The sequence below is a fragment of the Ciona intestinalis genome, chromosome 10, assembly GCF_000224145.3.
Source record: "Ciona intestinalis chromosome 10, KH, whole genome shotgun sequence".
Lineage (NCBI taxonomy): Eukaryota > Metazoa > Chordata > Ascidiacea > Phlebobranchia > Cionidae > Ciona > Ciona intestinalis.
Window position 1 is genome coordinate 1,519,553 of NC_020175.2, and position 23,446 is coordinate 1,542,998.

The window sequence follows — 23,446 nt, forward strand, 5'->3', positions numbered from 1 at the left end:
CAAATAAATTTAATTTATCTGTGATGTCACACGGAGTATAATTACAGAAATGTTGTTACAAACCACTATCTCGGTGCATTTTGTTTATACGTGGCGTTATGTATTTAATAATACAGCATTTAAAGCCAAATATAATACTAAAGCATACCAATAAATAGTTGTACGAAATCTATATTATTATATATGGGGCTTTTTACTTCACGCCTCAACGCTCGAATGTTCAGGTCTCGCCGCGTTCCAGTCAACTTGTTTTTAACAATGGTTTTATAAACTTTAACTCACAGTCTGAAACATTCAGCATATTTCACTTGGACCAATATTTTACAACTATACAAATATATGAGAAAACATGGAGATCTAATATTAATTTAAAACTAATTGGTTTGCGTATATTGCATATATGGTGAATTAACTTAATGTAATTTTTACAAAAACAACAACTAATGCCACTAAAACACTAAGCAGTGATGACCATTCAAAAACTACAATAAAATTTAGTGTTGCCGATTATAAATTTCAAGGCGGAAAAGATTTGTTTTGGACAGAAATTAAATTTATTAAATATTAATTTCATTTAATTTTAATGTACTTTTTAATTTATAATAGAATTAAATTCTGTGAATGATTTTTTATTTATCTATCACTTTTGCGGTAATAGGTGCTGCCGATGGCAAAATGAGAAATAATAATACATGATAACTTGTTATTGAACAACGAGGCAATATGTCGTTGCTTATATTGCTTGTGCAACACTGTACGCGCATTTTAACACCGACGATTCCAGCACTTGTCTGCGGGAATGGGCGTTACCAATCCTTTTAAACAATTAAAATGTGGCGAATATAACATATACCTCATTACAAATCAATACCGGTCCCAACATAACCACACAGCGCCGTGGCCAAGTGGTTAGTGCGCCCGCCTGTAACCCAGAGGTAATGGGTTCAAGGCTCGTCGCTGCTACCATATGTGTCCTTGGTCAAGACACTTAACGGCAATTGCTCGAACCCAGTGGTCACTAATGGGTTGTCCAAATTATCAGCCATACATAAAGAAAAAATCCAAAAAAAAATAAACACCCACAAAGTAACATACATTAACTCGTAAGCTGGCACGAAGTGTATGAACACCCGTGTTATAACGACTGTCGTTTTCCGGCCACGCGAGGATAAAGTAAGTTACATTCATTCAGTGAATATATCTATACATTTCAGCTTATTGGGATGTGTGTTTTTTTTTTTTAAACCTTAAACAAGTATGTCGTAGTTTATATAGGCTGAAATATTTTCGTACTGTTTGATTTAGTCTGATAAAATTAGTTTTAGTTTTGTGAGAAAAACTGAGATATGTTCATGATAAATACAGACAGAGGTCAAAATGGTTTAAATTAGGCATACAATAAGCATAATAATATAGATCTAAATTGTATTCATAAATTCAACGTGGCAGAGAAGCTGTAGCACAGCCGGTTTGTTAGATTACACAAAATTTGCAGAATATTTATAATATACTGATATAATAACAGGATAATGTATGGAATATATAATCGAAATTCGGTAACAGAAACTTGGAGAAAAATTCTCGGCGTAGGTAAAATACAGCGCAGCAATATTTTGTGGCAATAATATGACTTGTGTATATACTGGTTTCCACGAGTGTTTGCGAATTACTAAATAACACTTAGTGTGTTTGATATAATTATTTGAATCAATTAATAAAGGTGTGACAGTACAAATGTATGGCTGATAATTTAGACAACCCATTAGTGACCACTAGTTTGAAGCAATTGCCGTTAAGTGTCTTGCCCAAGGACACATACGCCCACAATGGTAGCAGCGTCGAGCCTTGTACCCATTACCTCTGGGTTACAGGCAGGCGCGCTAACCACTACACCACGGCGCCGGTCGAATTTAATATATATAGATATGGGCGTAGAGTACGGGCGCGCGGGAGTGCGACGCACCTAGGGATACACATTACAGAATAATTAGGTATTCTAGGATATCCTAGAATACTTTATTTCGAATCTAGAATTCCGAATCTAGAATTTCGAATCTTTTATATTTATAGGAAAAATGAATTTTACCCACAAAAGTCAGTTTATTGACTCTTTTATAGCAGCCTTGTTGGATCATAAGCTGTAAAATGATCAAAAATTGTACCATTGGGTAGTTTTTGCGTCATGAAACGTATAGCAGGCTATGGAAAGACGTTACGAAACGTTTACTTTCGAAAGTCCCACAAACACAAAAATTTTTTTTCAAAATTAATAAGTTTCAAAATTTGTTAATACAGTATATGAGGTGACGTGTGATGACGTCATTAAACAGAATCCCGTAATTAGATTCGAATACAAAGGGATTCGAATCTCATGGATTCGAAATTCTGTAATGTGCATCCCTAGACGCACCCCTGCCAATTTAGGAATTCGCTACTCCTGTTTAATGCACGACTACCGCACACCTGCATGCGCGTGTAATGGTTCGACGATGACAACGACAGATTAATTCGTAAAGAAATGTGTTAAATTTTGGCCTATATTTGCGCAATTATGATTATTACAACACAACATCCTATTGTTTGTAAATGTGCCGCAATTCATGCCCATTTTACACCTCTAGGATTGACCAATTAGGAACAAAGGAAAAGGATTTACTAGCATTATTACCTGCGCTATACCAGACAAACGTATAATATGTATGCGTATGGGATATGGGAGTATTTAGAATTGGAATGTTTAATTTACTTGATTGCGAGTTGCGGATGTGCATCAGGCATGTAAAAAAAAGACTGATACTGATTCGTATTTAAATTTATCTGGCAGTTTCGTAAATCCTAGCCGCATGCATTCTGCTTACGACAATTTTTTTTACAAATTGCTAAAATCCCTTTCTTGCCCGTATAAATGCCAGATTTATGATAAAAGAACTGTACGGACCTACGTTAACATTATACAATTTGTCACGCAGCCGTTGAGCCGACGAAGTAAATAAAGTCCAGACTACTAAAATATTGAGCGATATTACCATTGCACAACGATGTTACATTGCGATAACGTTCCTGTCGCGAAGAAGGTCCAACTATTGGGTGCATCCGAATTAAATTGTCTTTGTGTGTTTGCCGCACTTCCACGCAATTTCAAAACTCTACGCCAATGTGTTATATACAAACATAAAAAAATTAACTTACCCCTAATTTATCAGCACTTAATTCCAAAACTTTTTCATCATTTAACACTGATATAACAAGGTCTATAGCTGATTTTCTGGTGTCAGGATTAGACATAACACCTAAAAATAATGAAAGTTTATTAAACACAATGTGCACAGATTTAAAAGAATAAAAGCTTCATTATTTAAACATTAAACAAATTATGAAATATATTTTTTAGAAGCCTTTATAAATATAATATCTGTGTTACATTACTAGAGTTGAAAAAATAAAATTTTGGAATTTTATTCAAGAACTAGCTACCTTACTTGACACAAACTTTGTAGAGTAATCCTTCATGTCTGGGTCATGTAAAATCCCTTGCAAGACCTCCTTAGATAATTGCTCAGCATCGCTGATAAGTTTATTGTCAGTAAGTGAGATACTGGCAACTGATGTCACTTCTTCTGCCATCTTATTTCGCATTGCATCCCCAAATAAATAAAAATACGACACTGGAGATAAAAATAAGAAAATACAACTATTGTGTACGGTGGTTTTGCAAAACAGTCAACTTTGAAAACTGCTTTTTTTTTAATTAAAAAAACACTGAAAATATAAATAAAAAAAACAATATAATGGCGAGCCATAATGGTAATCATTTCACTGGTGACCAGTAAAACTTTGGTCTAAAAATGTTCCTTGGGTCTCACTGATACCGGATGTCTAAAAAAAAACTTGGGCGTTCATGTCAAAAATTACCTTTGAAAATGAAAAAGTGCTGCGATACCGTATTTTCCACACAAGTTATCGTGAATTAAAAAATGTTAAATCATTATGTGATAGAACGCCTATTACTACGTTTGATTTCTATGTTACAGATTACATCATTTGTTAGGGGTTAGTCAGTGGTTTGAAGTAAGGGGTTAAAGGTTATGGCCAGGTTAGATGTAGGGGTTAGGGGTATAGACTGGTTTAGGGTTTTTACTAGCATAAAACCGTGCGAAAAAAACAAGATTACAATGTGCTGTAAGCCTGTAATGTACGTAGCATATCACTACTATGACATAACATATCGGTATTGTGGCCTAAAAAAATTAACCTTATGCAAGTCCCCCTAAAAAAACAGTGGGTATCAGTGAGGCCTAAGGAACATTTGGAAACCAAAATTTCAGTGGACACAAGCTAAAGGATTACCAAGTCATATCAACATAGGTTGTACACATACATAAAAGCCATAGATTATTATTAAACATATCTGCACCAAATTGTACCTGCAACTGCTACAAATGTGAGCACAGATGCAACGAGTAGTTTTCCTTTCCATGTGTAATATTTTCTCATCTCTTCCAATCTTCTTAATATGCTGTCTGGTAAGTTTTGTACCTCTCCATATTTTACACTTTTTCTTTTTGATTCATTGGAGTAATAAACAAGTGCTGGTTCAGATATATGCAAGTGTGTGTCTTTGATGTTTAAGAGTCGAATGTAACATCTTGCTTGGAACTTTAATCTAACTGATCTTGCCAACCAAACAGGAATCATAGTAACTAAACTACTTACCTTATCTTAAACAGTTAATTTAGTGCGGTGTGTACAAGCATTTTACATAGGTACTCAATTACTTTATTCTCTTCCTCTATCGTTCTAATTAGAGTTATACGACTAATTAAAATTTCCTAAATTTATAATTTTGCATTTTTAAACATTTGGTTTACTTTTTGGTATTTGAATAATTTGATTTCAGGGTAAGTAAAATTTGCAACAAATAAAGAACAAAAAAACTAAACGTAAGTGAAAAAAGGTGTTACGAAAGTAAACGAAATATAACTGTCTTTAAAATCCAATTTCTTAGCCGAATTTTAACGGGGTTGGAATCTCTATTCAGGAAAATATATAAAAGGAAAATATGTGTTGGCAGATCCTTCATGCAATACAACTTTTATTAATGAGCTGGAGCGTGACAACAGTATACGGTTTTATACTAAACATAAAATCATTTAATGTATTTTGATTTGGGGAGTTTTAAAAATAAGTGCGCTTCAGGAATGCAATATCAGAGTCGATATTTAGTCACGTCAAAATTAGGAATGTACAATGCTTTTGGATGTTCCGATGTTGACGGTCATTGATCTGCAGTGAAAACTGCTACAACTCTGGTCAACAATTTTCACTTCGGATTTACCTAAAAAAAAAAAAATAAGTTATAAGTATCCAATGGGAACCAGATTTCCGGGGAACCAGATTTCCGCGACAGCGGACGTTGTTAATTGTTTAAAATATGATCAGGATATTTAGATATAGGACGGGACACTTTGTCAGACTTTGTCAGGTAATCAAGAAAATAAGGTTACAGGATTATTCGACAGTATTATCACGACTTCATAAAACGCCCGTTAAAGCTGATTTTTAAATATTGAAAAAAAATGTAAAAAGAAACAGTAGGCCTATATACTTTGAACAGGTAAAAAAATGCGAAATAGTAAGGTGCTATTTTTAATGCTCGCTAAACTGTAGTAAAGCCAATGAATTTTTTTAGTTTGCGTGTGCGAACGATTAAACTAGTTTCATAGCTTCATAAAACAACCTTGAATTTTTCGTACAGTTTGATTTTGTCTAAAAAAATAGTATTAGTTTTGTAAAAAAACACTGAGATATAAGCATGAAGAAAATAGGCAGGGGTCAATATGACTTTAATTTGAGATAAAAACAACAACAAAATATCGGTTTAACGTTATATAGATGAAGTTTACATGGCAAAGAAACTAGCACAGCCTGGTAAATTCAGTAGGTTAACTACAAGTTGCAGAATACTGCTAATGTAAATATATTTCAATTTAGAGTCCCATCTTCCCCCACATTGTAGTTTTGTATGTTTTCATTGTCAAACTTTGACAGGTTTGTTTTTAATTTAGTAATTTATACCTCAGGAGTTATTCAACTATAAGATACTGATATAATAAAAATATAATATTTTGAAAATATATTCGAAATTTGGTCATTTGTACTTGATATAATTTATGAGAAGTGGCTTGTGCCAAAAACAGGGTATAAATACCCAATTTGTAGTAAAAATAAAAACTTTATCAATGGTTATAATCAGTTTTCTGGTAATACATGTTCTTATACATTTGTAGGATACAATATTTATCCATTGAACCCTACCCGTTGTCGTTCAAACAATACCAATTGTTATGCAATAATATAATGTACTATAATATAATGTAAAACTATAGCAGTAGGACAAGAAAAATAATGTTTAGACCTAATTTTCAAAGCGTATAGTAATATTTCGTTTTATTTACATATATTCCTATTTATAACTACACTTATTAATCAAAAATTAACAATGATTTTAAACTGACCCATCTTATCCTGTGTGTTTTCGAATTTGTAAAATTTCACCTGTTGTGCTGATCGCTAAATAACTCCTCGTGTGGTTTATAAAAATGATCGTACTAATTCGTGGTATTACCCAAAAACCGCCATCGATTTTGATTTTGGAAATATTTAGCAATATGTGCATAAGTGTTCTATCTTCCCCCACTGTACTATGTAATGTATAGGCAACCACGTCGTCCGGCGCCGTGGCATTGTGGTTAGCGCGCCTGCCTGTAACCTAGAGAGAGGTAATGCACTGCTACCATTGTGGGCGTATGTGTCCTTAGGCAAGACACATAACGGTAATTGCTCTAACCCAATGTTCACTAATAGGTTGTCCAAATTATCAGCCATACATAAAAATCCCCCACAAAGTAACATACATGGTAACTCGTAAGCTGGCACGAGGTGTTAAACCCGTGTGATAACGACTGTCGTGTTCCGGCCACGCGAGAATAAAGTAAGTTACATTCATTCATTCATTCATTCATAAGTGTACCATCTGCCCCTACTGAAATATATCTTGTTTTATGTCAGTTTATTGTTTTTGAATTGTCCCTAAAGTAGGAATTATGGAATTAAAAGCAAACCTTTCAAAGTTTGGCAATAAAAACCTACAAAACTACAAATGGGAGAGGGGGTATGTAATAGTATGCAGCAACATAAGTGTAGTTAACCTACTATATAATTTCTTTTCCATGTAAACTTTATATTCGTTAAAACGATATATTTTGTTGATTTTATATCTAATTTAAGCCATATATTGACTCTTGCCCATTTTTCTCATGTCTGTGTCTCAGTCACAAAACTAATTTTATGAGACAAAATCGAACTATACGACATATTTCAGTGTATTTTGAGTTACTATACTGGGTTAATAATTCAAACTCGCCATCTACAAAACTTATCATGTTTTCTAAGTCATTAAAAAAAACGTTCAACACCGAGTTTTATTACTTAACAACAGTAATCGTCTTTGCCGCGTATTTTATTGGACCGTGAGAACACTGTCAAATAGTTCTGTAACACTTTTTTGTCGATCATTAAATATAGGTATACCTGTAAAAGATGATTTAAAAATGCACTTCTCTATTACACAATATCCCGTTTCTCCCCGCCCCATACTAAACAGAACTGTATAATTCCGCGACTTTAAAAGAGCCTTGTTGTTTGTTTAAAATGTTAATGAGAAATATAGGGTTTAAGTGTTTGCAATATATCCCATTTTACCACACAGTTTATACTATATATATGCACCATCAATATATTATATCCTCATTAAGGAAATCATGACGTATTACCGGTGACTCCTCATTGCCTTTGTGAACCGTTGGGCAATCGGTAATGGAGAGCACCTGCAATGAAATATTCGTGTTAGTCTTTATAAATAGAGAATGTATGATTTTTAACAGTAGTAATAGCATTTATAATTTCCACCTTAGAGTATTGCGCTTCGTACAAATCATTTACAAACTGATATAAACTCACGTTTGTTGGCAAATCCATAGAAATGTAGCTGTTTCTACCTCCTGCAGTAAACATTACATGTTTAATAATATTTGATCAATCCTAACTAATACTATACAATACCAGGCACTTACCGGTTTTATCAGCCTTGAAGCTTACGCTCGCCTGGTGTCCAATATGATATAACAAACAAAAATTGATGTTAGAAACTCTCTTTCAGTATATTTTTTTCCAAATCAATTTAAACCCAAAATTTGGGTCAACTCTGGCCTTAGGTTTTATTGCGTGCCTCGCCGGACCACATTACTTATACAATATATACCAGAGTGAGGTATGATGGGACCCTTATAAGCAAGTATTGCCAAACATTTCTAAACTCAAAATATATGAAGGTTTTGGGGTGATACCACGAATTAGTACTATCATACCTTTATTAGTTGACCACAATTTAAAGAAATACATTAAAACACACGAGGAGGTATTTAGCGTTTTACACATCAGGTGTAATCAACTTTAATTATACTACTTACCATCGACTCTAGCTGAGAGCTTGCTTTACGAACGTTTATCGTAATATAGGGAACGCTTTCTGTAATATAATTATTACACACAAATATAGAAAATATAAAGATTTATTGTATACCTTCCTGTAGAGCGGTAGAATCGCGTTCTATTGTGCTTTGTCGTAGTCTTTTGAAGGTTTTTGCTGCGATATAATTAGTTATGTGTGCAGGCCCTACTTATATTTTAGAGAAAGGGGGCAGACTAAGGTTCACGAAGATTTCATTAAAATGCAATGAGACTTGGTTAATACTATGATATTCGTTTTCAAAAAACGTACAAACATTTATTGACCCAAAGGATAAATTTCATTAAAATACACTATGGGAAATTAAAAGCAGCAAATTGTATGGACAGAAACCTGTCTAAATTTGAACCCCAAAATACATGTAGTACCCGGGGGAACGAGATATTTTTATCACAAAACATCTCGATTGTGACGGTCTATGAAAAAAGTTCTGGTTTTATAATTCTTTGAACATTTTTATTTGCTACCAAATAGGACGAGAAAATAGAATGAAAATGTGTCCCATCTTCCCCCACTTCACTATATATTTCTTCACATTTGTTAATGTTGCGTATTTACGCATCGGTCTAACTGCTGTTACAAATCAAGCATACGAACCACTCAAATTTCACTCACATGTCGGTAAGTATCCGCTTTTATTTAGCTCCCATAATATAGCAAAAAGCAGAAGCAAAAATGACCCGGCTAGGGAAGTACAAATGAGGACAAACTCGACAAGGTACAAAGCACGGCCCATGTTAATGTTTGTATAACTGTAACTGGTCTCGTTAGTAATAAATACTATCCTGAACAAGAGCATCTACCTGCTGCAACTATCGTGTTGTTAACTAAACGTAGACAAGGATATCCGCGTTATAGACTGGTTGATTTATTTTACAGTTGGGAAGCGTGCATTGCAACGATATATGTCATTAAAAAAGAATTGGTCTGTTTCATTAACAGAATAACAAAGCAAAAATACAACGATATTCACGTTAAGGTGGGTACCTACAAAGTAAGAGCTTTGCAAATAATGATTAGATTTCATTTGTTTTTAAAGTTGGCGAGTTAAAAGTGCGATTACAACCAAACAAACCGATACTACAGGTATTAAAAACCATAGTTAACACAAAATACAACAATCAAATTGTACCAGAACGAGCTATTTAGTGAGTGGAAACAAAATTTTATCAAGTTGATTCCGTGTATGACCCTATTTTGATTTTGAAGCCTATAATGATTTTATTTATTTTTTACTTTTTAGGTAACTTGGAGTTGATTATTTTACTGATTTACTGTCACTTGTTTCCACAGCAGTTTGCCGAACTATTGTAGCGGTTCCAGGGAATAGACGAGACGCCATTGAAGTAACTTTGCGATCGTGTTTTGATACTACGTGACGTCTAAACGTATTACGTGTGCGGAACCTACGTGGGCAGTCGGTACATCTGTAAGGCATTTGACCAGTGTGGCGGTTCAAATGCTCCTGTAACGTAATACACAAAATGTTTGAAACAAATTTTTTATTTATTATAATTCGATTAATGTATAGTAGTAAGATGTTTATTTTAGCGTTTTGCAATAGATGTAAAGTCAACAGTAAAAAACAGATAATTTATGATCATACAAAACACAAATGAAGTGATTTGTTAATTTTGACTATTTTTATTAATGTATGCCTGTCTACAATTGCCTTCCACCAATATAGAATTTCAGATATTCAGTTTACTGAACATATTTTTTTAGAAACTAAATTATCCACACTGAACTTAAAATTCACCACATGCTGGCTCTTCATGTTCATTCTAAATGTACAATTCAAACACTAGAAATTTCAGTGCCACACTAAGATTATGTAACATCTAGATTCTAAGTTTATTCTGAATGTACTTTTTTAAACGCTAGCAATTGTCGCAGATGTAAGATTAAACTCTTCATGTTTATTTTCACCTCTAACTCTCTGGATTTGCAATCTGAGCTATATGACCCACAAATGGAAATAGGCTGCATAATGACTTGGAGCGTATGGCCTTGGTAGATAGATTGTCTGGGGAATTTTAAGAGTTTAATAAACCATTGGGATCGATTAGGCTTTTACAATCAAAATCCATTGTAGTTTTCTAAATTTACTGAAGAGTATTATATTATAAACACTGTATGTAAAACCTTCTCTGGGTTAGTAATTACATAATTTTAGAATCAATACATGAAGAATTCAAGTCTGTTATCTGTCTTTAACTGTGATCCTTAAAACTTACATAAGTTATAAAGGTCATACTGATAAAAGGCAACGTAACAGTAATGCTTTGCCCTGCTGTTGTGTGTATAGAAACAAGCAGAGCCAAAATATATTGAATTCACTACAATTTAATGAGGTTCCCTGCGTATGATCAGTATAAATGTAAGGTAACCTGTATTTTATCAATGTCACTTTAGGTTGGTAAAAATATTAAATAAATATTGTGCCTATAATAGACAAAGACAGTGATACTTAACAGTTCAAGACACCTTACCTTGTAATGTGTGGGATGACGAAACTTTCTATCACAATACTCACACTCAAACCGTGCTTTATTCTCGTGTATCATGGAATGGTATGTAAGACTGTGGGATCTTGTAAAGGTTTTTCCACAAACTTGACATTTGTATGGCTTAATGCCTATAAACAGAAAAGTTAAACAAAAACTATCAAAGTAGTTTAAAAATATGCAAAATAAGATAAAGGTTCACTGCAAAATAATTTGGTAAATTCTTAAACTCAACTTGTATTTGTTTATTTCAGCCAATGGAACCGGCCTCACCTGCGTGACCTCTGTAATGACCATATAAAGAATTAGGAGCTGAGAATTTTTTGCCGCATAATTCGCAAGAATAGAAATCTTGTACAATGAAAGATGATTGCCCGTTGTTTAAAACTCTTTCAGTACAAACCATAATTTCTTTGGGTCGTGTGTGCCGTAACTCACTCAGAAGTTGCAATGCTTTTGCCTGATTTTTAAATGTCTTTAATTAATATTTATATCTTTAAATTTTAGTGATCTCATTTTTAAACTTAGTTAAAATCATAATAAAAGTAATGTCAAAATATTCCATTTTAATTACCCCATTTTTAGTGCATCCATAGTCCCATACCTTATAAAAAAATTACATAAACATGTTTTAAAAATATAAAGAGATTTTTCCACATTCTTAAATATATTTCTGGATCAAAAAAGATATTTCATATTAAAAAAATTTTAAATACAAATTTACAATAAAAATATTATAAAACCTTCATAGCAGGACTTGTAGCTGGTGGAATCTTTTTACTACTGGGACCTAGTAGTTCATATTCCTTAGATTGAACAACTTCAATATTTGATTTAACTTTGAACGTTAATCGTTTCTGACGTCTCCTGTTGTAATAAGGTTGTTAAAGTTGTGGGTGTGGTATTGATGGTGCTTGCTTTTGAAACAGAGCGGTGACATAATAGGTTTTAGCACACAAATTTTAAGTCTAACATAGATTTATGGCTAATGTTATGTGACTCGTGGCCTAGTTAATACACGGCCCAGGAATACACCCTACTTTAACATGTTAAAACGGTCATTATAGATCTACCTCGGCAATGTTTTATGACTTAACAAACTCATCTGTCGTATCAACATGGCTGTTTTTTTAGTTTTAATGTCGCTTTAACAAAGTTTTATCTCGATCTAAATGTACACTAGCAGTTGGAAAAAGCTATACTCGCTCACTGTTTAGTAAAAGACTTCTAAATCAGTAATTTATACATACAAAAGTTACTACAACTGCTGTAAACACTGTTTCTAGCAAGTAGCCAACTACGTAAGATACAATCTTGGTAATTTCTAAATTGGATTAAGTTTTTACTCAAACCAAACAACTGCAAACACCAAGAACACAACAGACCTGCAACTGCTCTGATTGTTAACTCAAAATTCTATTAATGAAACCTTGATGAAACAATGGATTATAATGGGCATTGTTCACATCAATATGCCTCTTATTTTCTGTGCAGTTTAGGTGTATTTCTACTTTCTAGGCCATGTATTGAGTAGGCCATGTGTGGTATACGAACAAGCTAAAGCATATTGCATTCGATTTCGCCACATCAATCAATGTTTGACCACTATAAGTGTAACTGCATCTGCATGTTAGCAAAATCACCACAGACTTTGTTAAAAAATCAAAACGGTGAAGCAATATCACATGTATTATTTCATTAATCATATAAGCTATATATTAAATCTTATAAATCACATATTATTTTTGTTTTGTGAAATGGGAACTGCAGTTTATCAAAAATTCTTTTCAGATTAATACAAGAGTTTTAATTTAATGAATTGTTAAAATTAGCCGATGTAATAAAAATCTTACCATTCACTTGAGTCTACATCTTGTGTTTCAACTTCCAAAATATTATCGCTGACTACCCACGTTGTTGGCTGAAAATTAAAATATTAAAATAAATAGTTGCTGCTGGGTCTTTCATGGATAAAAAAAACGATAATTTAGCATGCATGTGCTTGGTGTTGTGGTGACAAAAAAAACTTGTTAAATTGTCAATGGAACGCTGGAATAAAATAAACGTTTTTATAAATGGAGAGCCAGAATAGCTACTATTACTTTGTTACTGGCTACAATAGGCACGGTAGCCAGTAACAAAACATTAAAATAAATTCACACCTATGACGTTACATGCTCATAGCAGCCAATGATTTTTAACAAACTTACAAATTCTGTATAATCGTGGTCGTTCTGTATACCAATCATTGATTTTCCAAAGTTTGGCTTAACGATTTCAGACTTCATTTTTAAACTTTGTTTCCTTGGCAACCGTTTTGAATCAACGATTGGTGGAAGTTTCTCAACTTCTTTCGCTTCTTTCTCTTTATTATCTTTTTCCAACACCTCCTCTTCACTCTCCTCCTCAGAGCTATCACTGATTGTTACATAACAAGCTTAATTGTGATGTTACAGGTGTTTTACAAGTTTCAACTGACTTGTGGTGATTGCAATTTACTTATAAAGACACCAACAGTGAAGTAAAACCGGTCTAAAACATGAGATATCACACCTGTTTTACAATTTGGAGTGCATGTCACTTTAGGCACCCCTTATGTTACATATGACATTATGTATTCCTGCCCAGTGCCCATTAAATGAGTTGGAGCAACTGGCTTTAGCCACTAAGCTCCAGAGAAAGCAAGTTGTATGCTGCTACCATTATGGAATATGTGTCATTAGGCAAAAGATTTATTAGCAATTGCGCCAACCCAGTGGTTTGGTGCCTAGATTTTCAGCTAGACAAAAAGTTTAAAACCTTCTGATATCTCCTTCTGATTGTGTATCATCTGATGTTTCATTATCACTGTTGTATAAACCTGTGTCTGTATTGGGAGCATTAGTGGGATCCAGACTCTCTGATGAAATTGAAAAACTTTTCGCTGGAGATACTTTTTCTGGAGACCCCTGGGGGCTAATATAAATATAATTAAAACATTTATTGATGTAAAACAATTTAAGCATTATCTCATTGAGTCAGGATTGTAAAAATACCCTTTTTGAGTAATAATGTCACCGTCCGGATCGTCGAAAAACGTCCGGATTTTTTTTAATGGAGATAAATCATATTTATAATAAAATCAGCTTTCTTACATCTGGCCAACAATATACTCTCTGGTTTCCTAGTTCAGTAATTATTGACGACATAAACGTGCGCTCTATTTTAACCGCATCGGTTACCCTGGGAGAACACCACGAATAGCTAAAATGACAGAACGGTTCGTGCAAACATTAAAAAAATGTATTTTTGTAACATCCACTATACTAATTTTGACACAAATCATGTCACATGGAACCTTTATGTGGTGAATTTAAAATAATATTACATTTATTAAAACGACGTATCTAAAACGATAGAAACAGATAAAATGTTTTACGCACGTTCTTCGTGGATTATAAATGGAAGGATGATTACGTCCTAATATCTTTGAATCTTTAATAAACTTTTAAAATTTTAGAAAACAATTGTGGTTTATGTGCTTCTATATTTCGTATAATTGTTTTATTCCCCATATAATTTTAAGGCAGCAACCAAGAATAGTTTAAAATTTAAATGCAGGTAAACTGCGTTTATGTGAATTTTAATTGGTGCAAATATAGAGTGAGGAGTGACGCTATCAGTAAATTAGAGCCAATGCAAATTGTAATATATTATTACAAAGTATCTTCTCGGCCGAGCTTGGACAGAGGCTAAAAAACATCGTTCTTAGGCACCGCGCGAAAATCAGAGTTTCGTGAATCCTAGTTGCAAGATATTAATTTTACCCTTCAAATATTTTATTTAAAATTTATGTACACTTGTTATGTTATGTAACACTATTTCTAAATCAAAAAGTTTAAACATATTATATATATCATAAGATTGATAAAACACAGGCTACTCGCTAATCACGCTGATATTGCATTTCGTCATTATTCACGTGAATAAATTCACAACAATTGCTTCGCTTGTTAAGTGTGAAAAGTATACCACATGTGTTTTCCTTTATTTCCTATCCCGGCGCAGAGCGTAGAAGTGTGACGCTCATACACGATGTCAATCTCGTGGTTCGTTGGGCAATGGGCACATCCCTCCTGATTGTTACGTAATGAAACGTCATAATTAAAAGTTATGTTGGAATAGGACATGTGACATACCAATTAAGCGCAACTTGTCCAAATTGCAGCATGGCAATGTTTGTTACTAGAGCGATTTCGTTAGCTAATTATTACGAACACGAGGCAAACATAAAACAACAGATCGCAGCTTTAACAACCGTTTGGATCGCACAGGCGCCCGCACTAGACTGTGGTGATGGTCAGTAATACGCTTTATAACAAGATTTGGTAGCTTAGGTGACAGCTGCACGTAAAACATAATACGTCTGGATTTTTAAATAAAATTAACCGATCACTATCGGGATTTACAACTTTTACAATCCTGCATTTGAGTTAATAGTGTTTTTTGTAGTAAGTGCCGAACCTAAACATAATCATTTTTTTATACCAAAACTCCGAAAACAGACCAATATTTAGCTTACCATTCATTAGATTTGTCAGCCAAAGATATGCAGTTAACAATTTTAATATTTGATAAACCAGTTGGTATCTGTTGTGGACGTGTTCTTCTGAGTATTGTTGGTATGTACCTGGTTTTACAGAAATTTCAGTCATTGACATAGGTAACATGTAGTCATGTACATTAATCAGTAAAGCTTACAACCAACGGGATAAAAAAGCAAGTTAAATTATAAATATACAAAGTGTTCATAGTCATACAAGTTTTAAACAACCATCAATGGGCCAATTTTTAATTCCTAACTGTTTTTCATGTACGATATTTAATCAAAAAATGTGACAGTAAGCTAGAAAATGCAACTACAAATAAATATGTATTAATTAAAAAAAATGTATGAAAACAAAATCTTACTTTTGTGGTTTGCATTGTTGTGTTTTTGCTTCTGCTTGTGGGAGAAGTTTTTTCATCCATGCCATTTCTGACAACAAGTTTTCACTTCGGCTTTCATTTTCATCTAAATTTAATTATATGTAATGTTTACAGGTTATCCAAGACAATTTGATATGTGGAATCAAAGTTTGCTAAACAGCTTTGCTATTGTAGTTACCTAAGATAAAACAGAAGATAGACTGCCAGGACAAAATGTATTCCATAATAATGCACTGTGTAGGTAAAGTGCACAATGGCACTCAAAAATTCACAATAGGACATAAGTGGACCAAGGGCCTTGGTCTCCCTTAGTTAAGTTTATAAAGATTTAAATGATAGATTAAGGCTGACCTTTCACTATACTCAAAAATCAAATATCACCCTCACCTGAAGAATCACTTCCAGGTGATGTTGATCCTTCATCCTCATCATTGGAAAACAACTCCTCTTTTATCTCTATGTTTTTAACTACTTTTGGCGAAATAGCCCGTTTTTTGGAAACTGGCATTTTTATCTTTTTTGCGGATACACGTGGTTTGCGTTTGCGAATCCAATGTTTCTGTACAGTTCGCTTTTCGACAAACGGAAAACTTTCAGTTGGTTCTTTCTTAACTTGGGATAACTTTGGCAATTTTATTGTTTCCATAACAACTTTTGGTTGGTTTTTGAAATGTTTGATTAAATTTGTTTCCATTTTTTTCTTTTTTAAGTTATTTTTGTATTCAACGGCTTTGCGACGATTTAAGCGCGTGTTTATTCTTGAACTAGTTTGCTTATCAACAATATCAGAAGCTCTACGAAGTGAGATGGCAGATAAAAGATCATCTTTTGCATGGGTCTTCGGTGAAAGAGGTAAAAAATCTGAACTTTCTAGGTCAGGCGGATTTATACGAATATCATGTGGAATAGAAATATCTTTCTCACCTGAAACACTTTGTGTAAATTGACTATTGCAACATTATCATAACACCTAGTGCTTTGTAATTGCAGAAAAATCCATTTATGCTACTTTTATACTTATCATAAACATTACCATTAAGTTTTGAATCATTTTCCTTTCTCACATCTGCAATGAAGAACTTTCTTCTGTTGTAATATGTAGAACCTACAACACAAGTAGCATTATACATTGAAAAAATAACATTAGTGGTAACATTACATTCAACAGATTTCTTCTTAAGTAATTCCATGTGTAGTTTTAAATGCTTGAGCATTGTTTCTTCCCCTTTATCTGCATGTGGTGTGGAAAGTACATAGCGGCAGTAACCCCCAACAAGATAACAGCTAAAAAAGTTTAAAACTATTAAAAATCCTGTCATAGTGGTTTTAGAAACATATGTAAAATAGTTTGTTAATAATAATTTATTGTCTTCATACATGTTACCATTTATATTTAAATTTTAAAATCTGTTCGCTTTGATAACCAATGTGTTTTAATTGGCGAGGTAACAGCTGACAAGTTTAAACAGAAATAAACTTCTATTGTAGTGGTTTTGAGTAAAATACATTAAAGTGTAAAATACATTAATTTTTCAAATTTGTTTATTTATGTAACTTTAAACACCATTTGTGCCTTCATATAAAAATGCCTTCATAGAACCAAGCCAACCATTTTACTATAATATTGAACGAAAAGTTTAAATACCTGTAAAGAAACTGATTTGACTTTACTTCTTTTCTAACAAACAATTTGAAAAGAGATTGAAGATCCATTTCCAACACTTGCTTTATACCATACCAAAAGTTGTTGGATATAACTGGTTTATGCTCAGGCTGAGTAACTGCATTCTTTGATAATATCTAGACAAACAAGTAGAATAGCTTAACAGTGAACTTCATCATATAGTTTTATTCACATTTTATTCACATTTTATTCATGGAACTTTAAAGTATAGTAGGGTGGGGAAAGATGGGACTTGGCGTAGGATGTTCCTGTTTTAAAAAAATCTCCTTTTACCGGTACCCATTCAATAAAAAATATTATAGTATTATTCGACAGTGTTCTTAAGGTCTAACAAAATGCGCGGCAAAGATGATTACTGTTGTTAAGTATTAAAATTCGTTGTTAAAAGATGCAACATTTTTTCAAAGGCTGAAAAAAGGTAATATTAAGATAGTCATTTTGAATGCTCACTGAATCAGTTTAAACTCCCAAAAATTTGTAGTCTGCTGTGTGAAAAAAACCTATGAAAAAAAAAGGCACGCCTAGAAATAAAAGGGAAAAATAGGCATGTGTCAATATGGCTTAAAGGGGCATACCAATGAAAAATAAAAATTTGTATATGGCAAGAGATGCCTTAATGTGAACTAAAGGTATCAACAAAGTTCCCAACATAATACAGATTCTAAAAAATCCCGCATGAAAACAAACCCGCTGGAGTAAAAAAAAATCGGCGGTTTAGACAAAGCATGGGATTTCCCATAAGAAAAAAAAGACACTGAACTTTGACCGTTTCTAGTTTTTAAACTACTTTTAACTAAAGAAAAATCAAATTTTATTTTGGATTTAGTCAGCATATTATCTACCTATGTTCAACTGAAAATAAAACATAATAAAATATATGTTTTACAATATTTTTCTAATATTCCTAAAGAAGAAGCATTTAGTATACCAGAAATAAAATTTGAATTTTCTTCAGTATTTTAGGATCTGGGAGCGATCAAAATTGAGTGAGATTATTTCTTACGGGAAATCCCATGCATTGCGCCACTGCCAATTTTTTTTACTCCAACAGTTGAATAGGCGATTTTGAAACTTAGTTTTTTTAAAAGTTGTTTCGTATTTTAAAACTTTGACGGTACCTTTAGATCACATTTGAGCATATCTATCAAAACACAAATTTTGATTTTTGTTGGTATGCCCCTTTAAATTAGGGATGGAAAAAACAAAAAATTATATATTTAAAGTTTATACAACAGAGAAACTAGCACAGCAGGTTAAGTTTGGTAGGTTAACTACAAGTTTCAGAATAGAAGTATTTCATTTTGTTGTCATGTCCGCCCCCACACAGGGGCGCAACAAGGGGGGCTGTTTTGCTGTCATGACAGCAGCCCGCTTTTCCACAGACATGCACAGCCCTGGACACTCAGGTCGGCAATCTGCAATTGCCAAGAGTTTTGCCGACGCATTTGGACAGACCGTCGGCAATAAGATGTAGAAACAGGCAAAGAAAAAAAATTTTTTTTTAAACAAAATATTTTAGCGTTTTTGTTTCCTCAACCAAGCAGCATGTTTATTACGAATTAGTAGGGATTCACATGTGGATTCAATGCATTATAATAGCGATTGTTTGAACCAGCAATTGATAACGAGATAATAACAATTAACACGCTGATTATTTGCATCATCTCCTTGAATATTTAGCCTGTAGTTCTTGTTTAGACAAAAAGCGCCGCTAATCAAATCATTTAGAACACGTGCTTTGCAGTGAAAGAGAAGACGTAATGCAGCAGCAGCACTTTGCATTATTTTAATATAAATAAGTTTTAGAATTTATGTTTTTTTTATTAAAAATCAGTCTAATCAGATACGAAACATTGGGCGCTCATTATTTGATAACGGCTGTAATTCAAGTCAAGCAAATTCGCTGACGTTGCGATTCGCAACATCACGCCCGGCCCCGCATCTTTTAAATCGTCGGCATATTGTCGACATTAAAAACCGTCTGCAACTGGTTACTGACCTACTTTTAAATGAGTGTCCAGGGCTGCATGCACGCAGCCAGAAAGTGCGAAAAACCAACACAATTTTTCGTTCAATTGTTACTTTACTTGTCCTATTGCAACGTAACTATTAATTATGACAATTCATAATGTAACAATCTGGAGGAATGTGTCCACTGCCTAACCAACCAGGAGATCGAACACATTGTGTATAAGCGTCACAACATCGTGTATAAGCGCCATATTTTTATGCTCTGCGTCGTTCGATGTAAAGAAAGACGTATGCGGTAGCATACATTTCACATCTAACAAGTGAAGCAATCGTTGTGAATTTGTTCACGCTAAAAATTTTCCATTTCACGAATGCACATAAGTAAAAATAGGCTTGCAAAAATACTTTTGTACGCGCAGCTGTGTAAAATGTGCCCATTTTCCGATGCCGCCGCAACGGCCGGATTTTTTAAAACTGCCGGCAGAAGACGGCCGGCGTGTGAATCCGGAATTTATTTACTTTGCCAGCTGGATAACATTTCTTTCATGTTAACGTATACGTAAGTTACCTATTCGTGCAGTTCTGACGTAACAAACAGCTTTATGTTAGCACAAATCCGGTATTTATGTGGAGACAATAGCAATTGTGACGTAACATTACCAGCTGTCTGTCGTAATACACTTTCTGTATTTGATTGGGCAACAATAGGAATTGTGACTAATGCAATACGTAACAATACAAACCAATATTTCAACTCGCGTATGTTTGGAGAGTGTAGATCAGTGTATTACAGAATATAAGATACCGACAATCTTAAAGCACTATTAAATTTCTGGTAATTCTTAAAAAGCAATTTATCGGAGGTAGAACATGCAAGTTTTTTTTAAATGTAGTTGGTAATCGCCGATTAGTTTATTTCAAGTTTAAACCAAAGAAAGCAATCCTAGTAGTCTCTAGTCTACTAAGTGGAGTATTGGTTAATTAAACTAGCGTATGTTAATAATATCAATGTTGACCGAGCAAAGTTTGTTGCGCGCATTATAAATAACGCTATATTGCCATTTTTATTAAAATAGCTTATAAGCAAAACTTTATTTTTATTGCTAAATGTTTAGCCCTGTAACAGTTACATGTGTGTTACACGTGGAAATCGTCGCGGTAATCAGACTTTTCGGGAAAAGACGAAACATGATTGACGCGTTCAAATTAAATTCTTACGCTAAGGTAAGAACCGTAGGAAAATCGTTGGCTTATATCTAAAAGCCTCATTCGTGGTAAAAGCGACACACGAAGGCGCGGTTACAGTTAGGGCAGCAACATATTGCGTCAGAACGCATGCTCCGGGAAAAACTGCCGGAAAAAAAAGCTGCTCGCGTACCACCTGGGAAACCTGCATACCATGGTTTGGGAACTTTGCGTACCATGGTTTGGGAACCCCTGATTTAAACTAATCATGAGAAACAAAAATTATACAAAAACTACAGATCGTATGGGAGAGAATAAAACACGACATTATCCACGATGAACATGCGTAGAACTTGTGCACCAATGTTTTATCAGTTTATACTAATTTAGATACGTATTTTAATAATGTAGTGTTAGTTTTAATTTACTGCGTAAAATGGAATATATAATTGTGTGCACACCTAATAAAGAGAGTGGTTTATCGCATCAGAGATAAATGTTGATTAAACATAAACATGACAGTCCCCTTTTGAAGGCGCTGGCTGCGCCACTGCCCCACATTGTAGTTTTGAAGAATTTTATTTTCAAACTTTGAAAGGTTTGCTTTTAATTCAATAATTTATACTTCAGGGGTAATTTAAACATAATATACTGATATAATAAAAAGATAATGGATAAAAAATATATATATTTAAAATTCAGTCATTTGCATGAGAAGTGTCTTGTGCAAAAAAATAGTGTAGCAAAATATGCATACCAATTTTCTATACAATATTATAATAATATACTATAGCAGTAGATAAGGATGCACATAGCAGAATAATTAGGTATTCCTATTCAGCTGTGTAAAAAGTGCCCATTTTCGATGCCATCGGCATCGGCCAGATTTTTCAAGAACTGCCAGCAAAAAACGGCCGGCGTGGAAATCCGGAATTTATTTACTTTGGTAATCGCCGATTAGTTTTACAGTTTCATTAAAACCAAAGAATGCAATCCTAGTAGAGTATTTCTTGCCTACCTAGCTTCTGTTAATAATTCCAATGTTGACCGGACACAGTTTGTTGCACGTATTATAAATACCACTATGGCGTATATATTTAAAAAATTATAAGCAAAACTTTATTTTTAGCACCTAACTTATAGCCCTGTGACAGTTACGTGTGTGTTACACGTGGAAAACGTTGCGGCAATCAGACTTTGATCGGGAAAAGATGAAACATGATTGACGCGTTTTAATCAAATCCTTCTGCTATGATAAGGACCGCAGGAAAATCGTTGGCTTATATCCAAAAGCCTCGTACATGGTGAAAACGGCACACGAAGGCGGGGTTAGTTACTGCCGCAACATTTGATGTCAGAACACACGCGCCAGGGAAAACTGCCGGGAAAATACAACTGCGGACCAGATTTTTGTTTTTTACATGCCTGTTCCTATTCTAGGATATCCTAGAATACTTTATTGCGAATCTTTTTTATTTATAAGGAAAAATAAGTTTACCAACATAAATCAGTGAATTGGCCTTTCAATAGTAGCCTTGTTAGATCATGAGCTATAAAAGGATGAAAAATTGTAGCATTGGGTAATTTTTGTTTTGTAATAATCGGTTGCCAAATTTTCCACATTTGGCGTTTTCGCACTATACGTTATGCATTAACATCAGAGATCCAATCTTTTCTGCAGGAATACAGAGTAGGGATGTGCTGAGGTCGTAAAAGCTCGGGTTCGCCGAGCGCCGAGCTTCAACGAAAAGCTCGGCACGAGCCCGAGCCCGAGCACCTATGACGTCATCAAGGAGAAAGGCGTACGAGAATACGTTCCTATTCAGTCGAAAAGCGTCGCTAATCAAAATAATACAGAACACGTGGTTTGCGGTTAAAGAGACGTCTCGTTACGTAATTCCCAGTGTTGCAAAATGTAAAATTCATACAAAAAAAAATATGCAACAGTTTTTTATCAGATCAGAATTGTAGAAATACCCCTTTATCACTGATAATGTCACCGTCCGGATCGTCGAAAAACGCTCGTATTTTTGTAATAGAAAGATATTCTATTAATAATAAAATCAACTTTCTTACGTCCGGCGCATCGGTTACGCTGCGAAAACACAGCGACAAGCTAAAATGACGGAACGGTTTGTCACGAAGTAAATATCGTCCGGGCCAAGCTTGGACAGAGGCCAAAAAACGTTGTTCGTTGGCACCGCGCAAGAACCAAAGTTTCGTAAATCCCAGTTGCAAGATATTAGTTTTTTCCATAAAATATTTAATTAGAAATTTATGTACACTTGTTATGTTATGTAACAGTAACACTATTGCAAAATCCGAAAGTTTAAACAATTTATATAAATCGTATAATTTATAAAACACTGGCTGCACGCTGACGTGGCATTACGTCATTTTCCACGAGAGCATATTCACAACGATTGCTTCGCTTAAAAGTGTTGAATGTATGCCTATCGCATGGGGTCTTCCTTTATTTCCTAAGCGAGCGCAGAGCGTAAATATGTGACCTTTCGATCGCGTGGTGGGTCAGGCAATGGGCAC

The 23,446-nt window shown here is 34.0% G+C and overlaps 3 protein-coding genes across 4 annotated transcripts in view; all 3 read right to left on the reverse strand.

Annotated features, from left to right (window-relative positions):
* Positions 1-5,042, reverse strand: part of LOC113474624 — a gene marked incomplete in the record, with an annotated part of 5,792 nt that extends 750 nt beyond the window's left edge. The window contains 3 exon segments of the mRNA XM_026836444.1: positions 3,190-3,290; positions 3,480-3,665; positions 4,425-5,042. Of these exon segments, the coding sequence (XP_026692245.1) occupies positions 3,190-3,290; positions 3,480-3,665; positions 4,425-4,695 (558 nt within the window).
* LOC494380 (uncharacterized) lies at positions 4,826-9,391 on the reverse strand. Its single transcript, NM_001245046.1, is given in 7 exon segments — positions 4,826-5,335; positions 7,833-7,886; positions 8,020-8,060; positions 8,133-8,163; positions 8,529-8,587; positions 8,642-8,704; positions 9,203-9,391. Coding segments are annotated over 7 exon segments (447 nt in total). The 5' UTR covers positions 9,387-9,391; the 3' UTR covers positions 4,826-5,320.
* Positions 9,392-9,433: 42 nt separating this feature from the next.
* The window catches only part of zf(c2h2)-128 (zinc finger (C2H2)-128), a 15,753-nt gene continuing 1,740 nt past the window's right edge, over positions 9,434-23,446 (reverse strand). The window contains exons 4-16 of one of the 2 annotated variants that reach the window (XM_002123332.5): positions 17,708-17,862; positions 17,222-17,346; positions 17,096-17,167; positions 16,450-16,986; positions 16,045-16,147; positions 15,656-15,763; positions 13,894-14,049; positions 13,305-13,512; positions 12,948-13,015; positions 11,838-11,961; positions 11,368-11,554; positions 11,080-11,225; positions 9,434-10,052 (exon numbers count right to left, since the gene is read on the reverse strand). In XM_002123332.5, the coding sequence (XP_002123368.3) occupies positions 9,846-10,052; positions 11,080-11,225; positions 11,368-11,554; positions 11,838-11,961; positions 12,948-13,015; positions 13,305-13,512; positions 13,894-14,049; positions 15,656-15,763; positions 16,045-16,147; positions 16,450-16,986; positions 17,096-17,167; positions 17,222-17,346; positions 17,708-17,862 (2,196 nt within the window). In that variant the 3' untranslated portion in view covers positions 9,434-9,845. Of the gene's footprint in view, positions 10,053-10,436; positions 10,614-11,079; positions 11,226-11,367; positions 11,555-11,837; positions 11,962-12,947; positions 13,016-13,304; positions 13,513-13,893; positions 14,050-15,655; positions 15,764-16,044; positions 16,148-16,449; positions 16,987-17,095; positions 17,168-17,221; positions 17,347-17,707; positions 17,863-23,446 lie in introns of those variants that run through there. The other variant, XM_026836425.1, reaches the window with a different exon arrangement.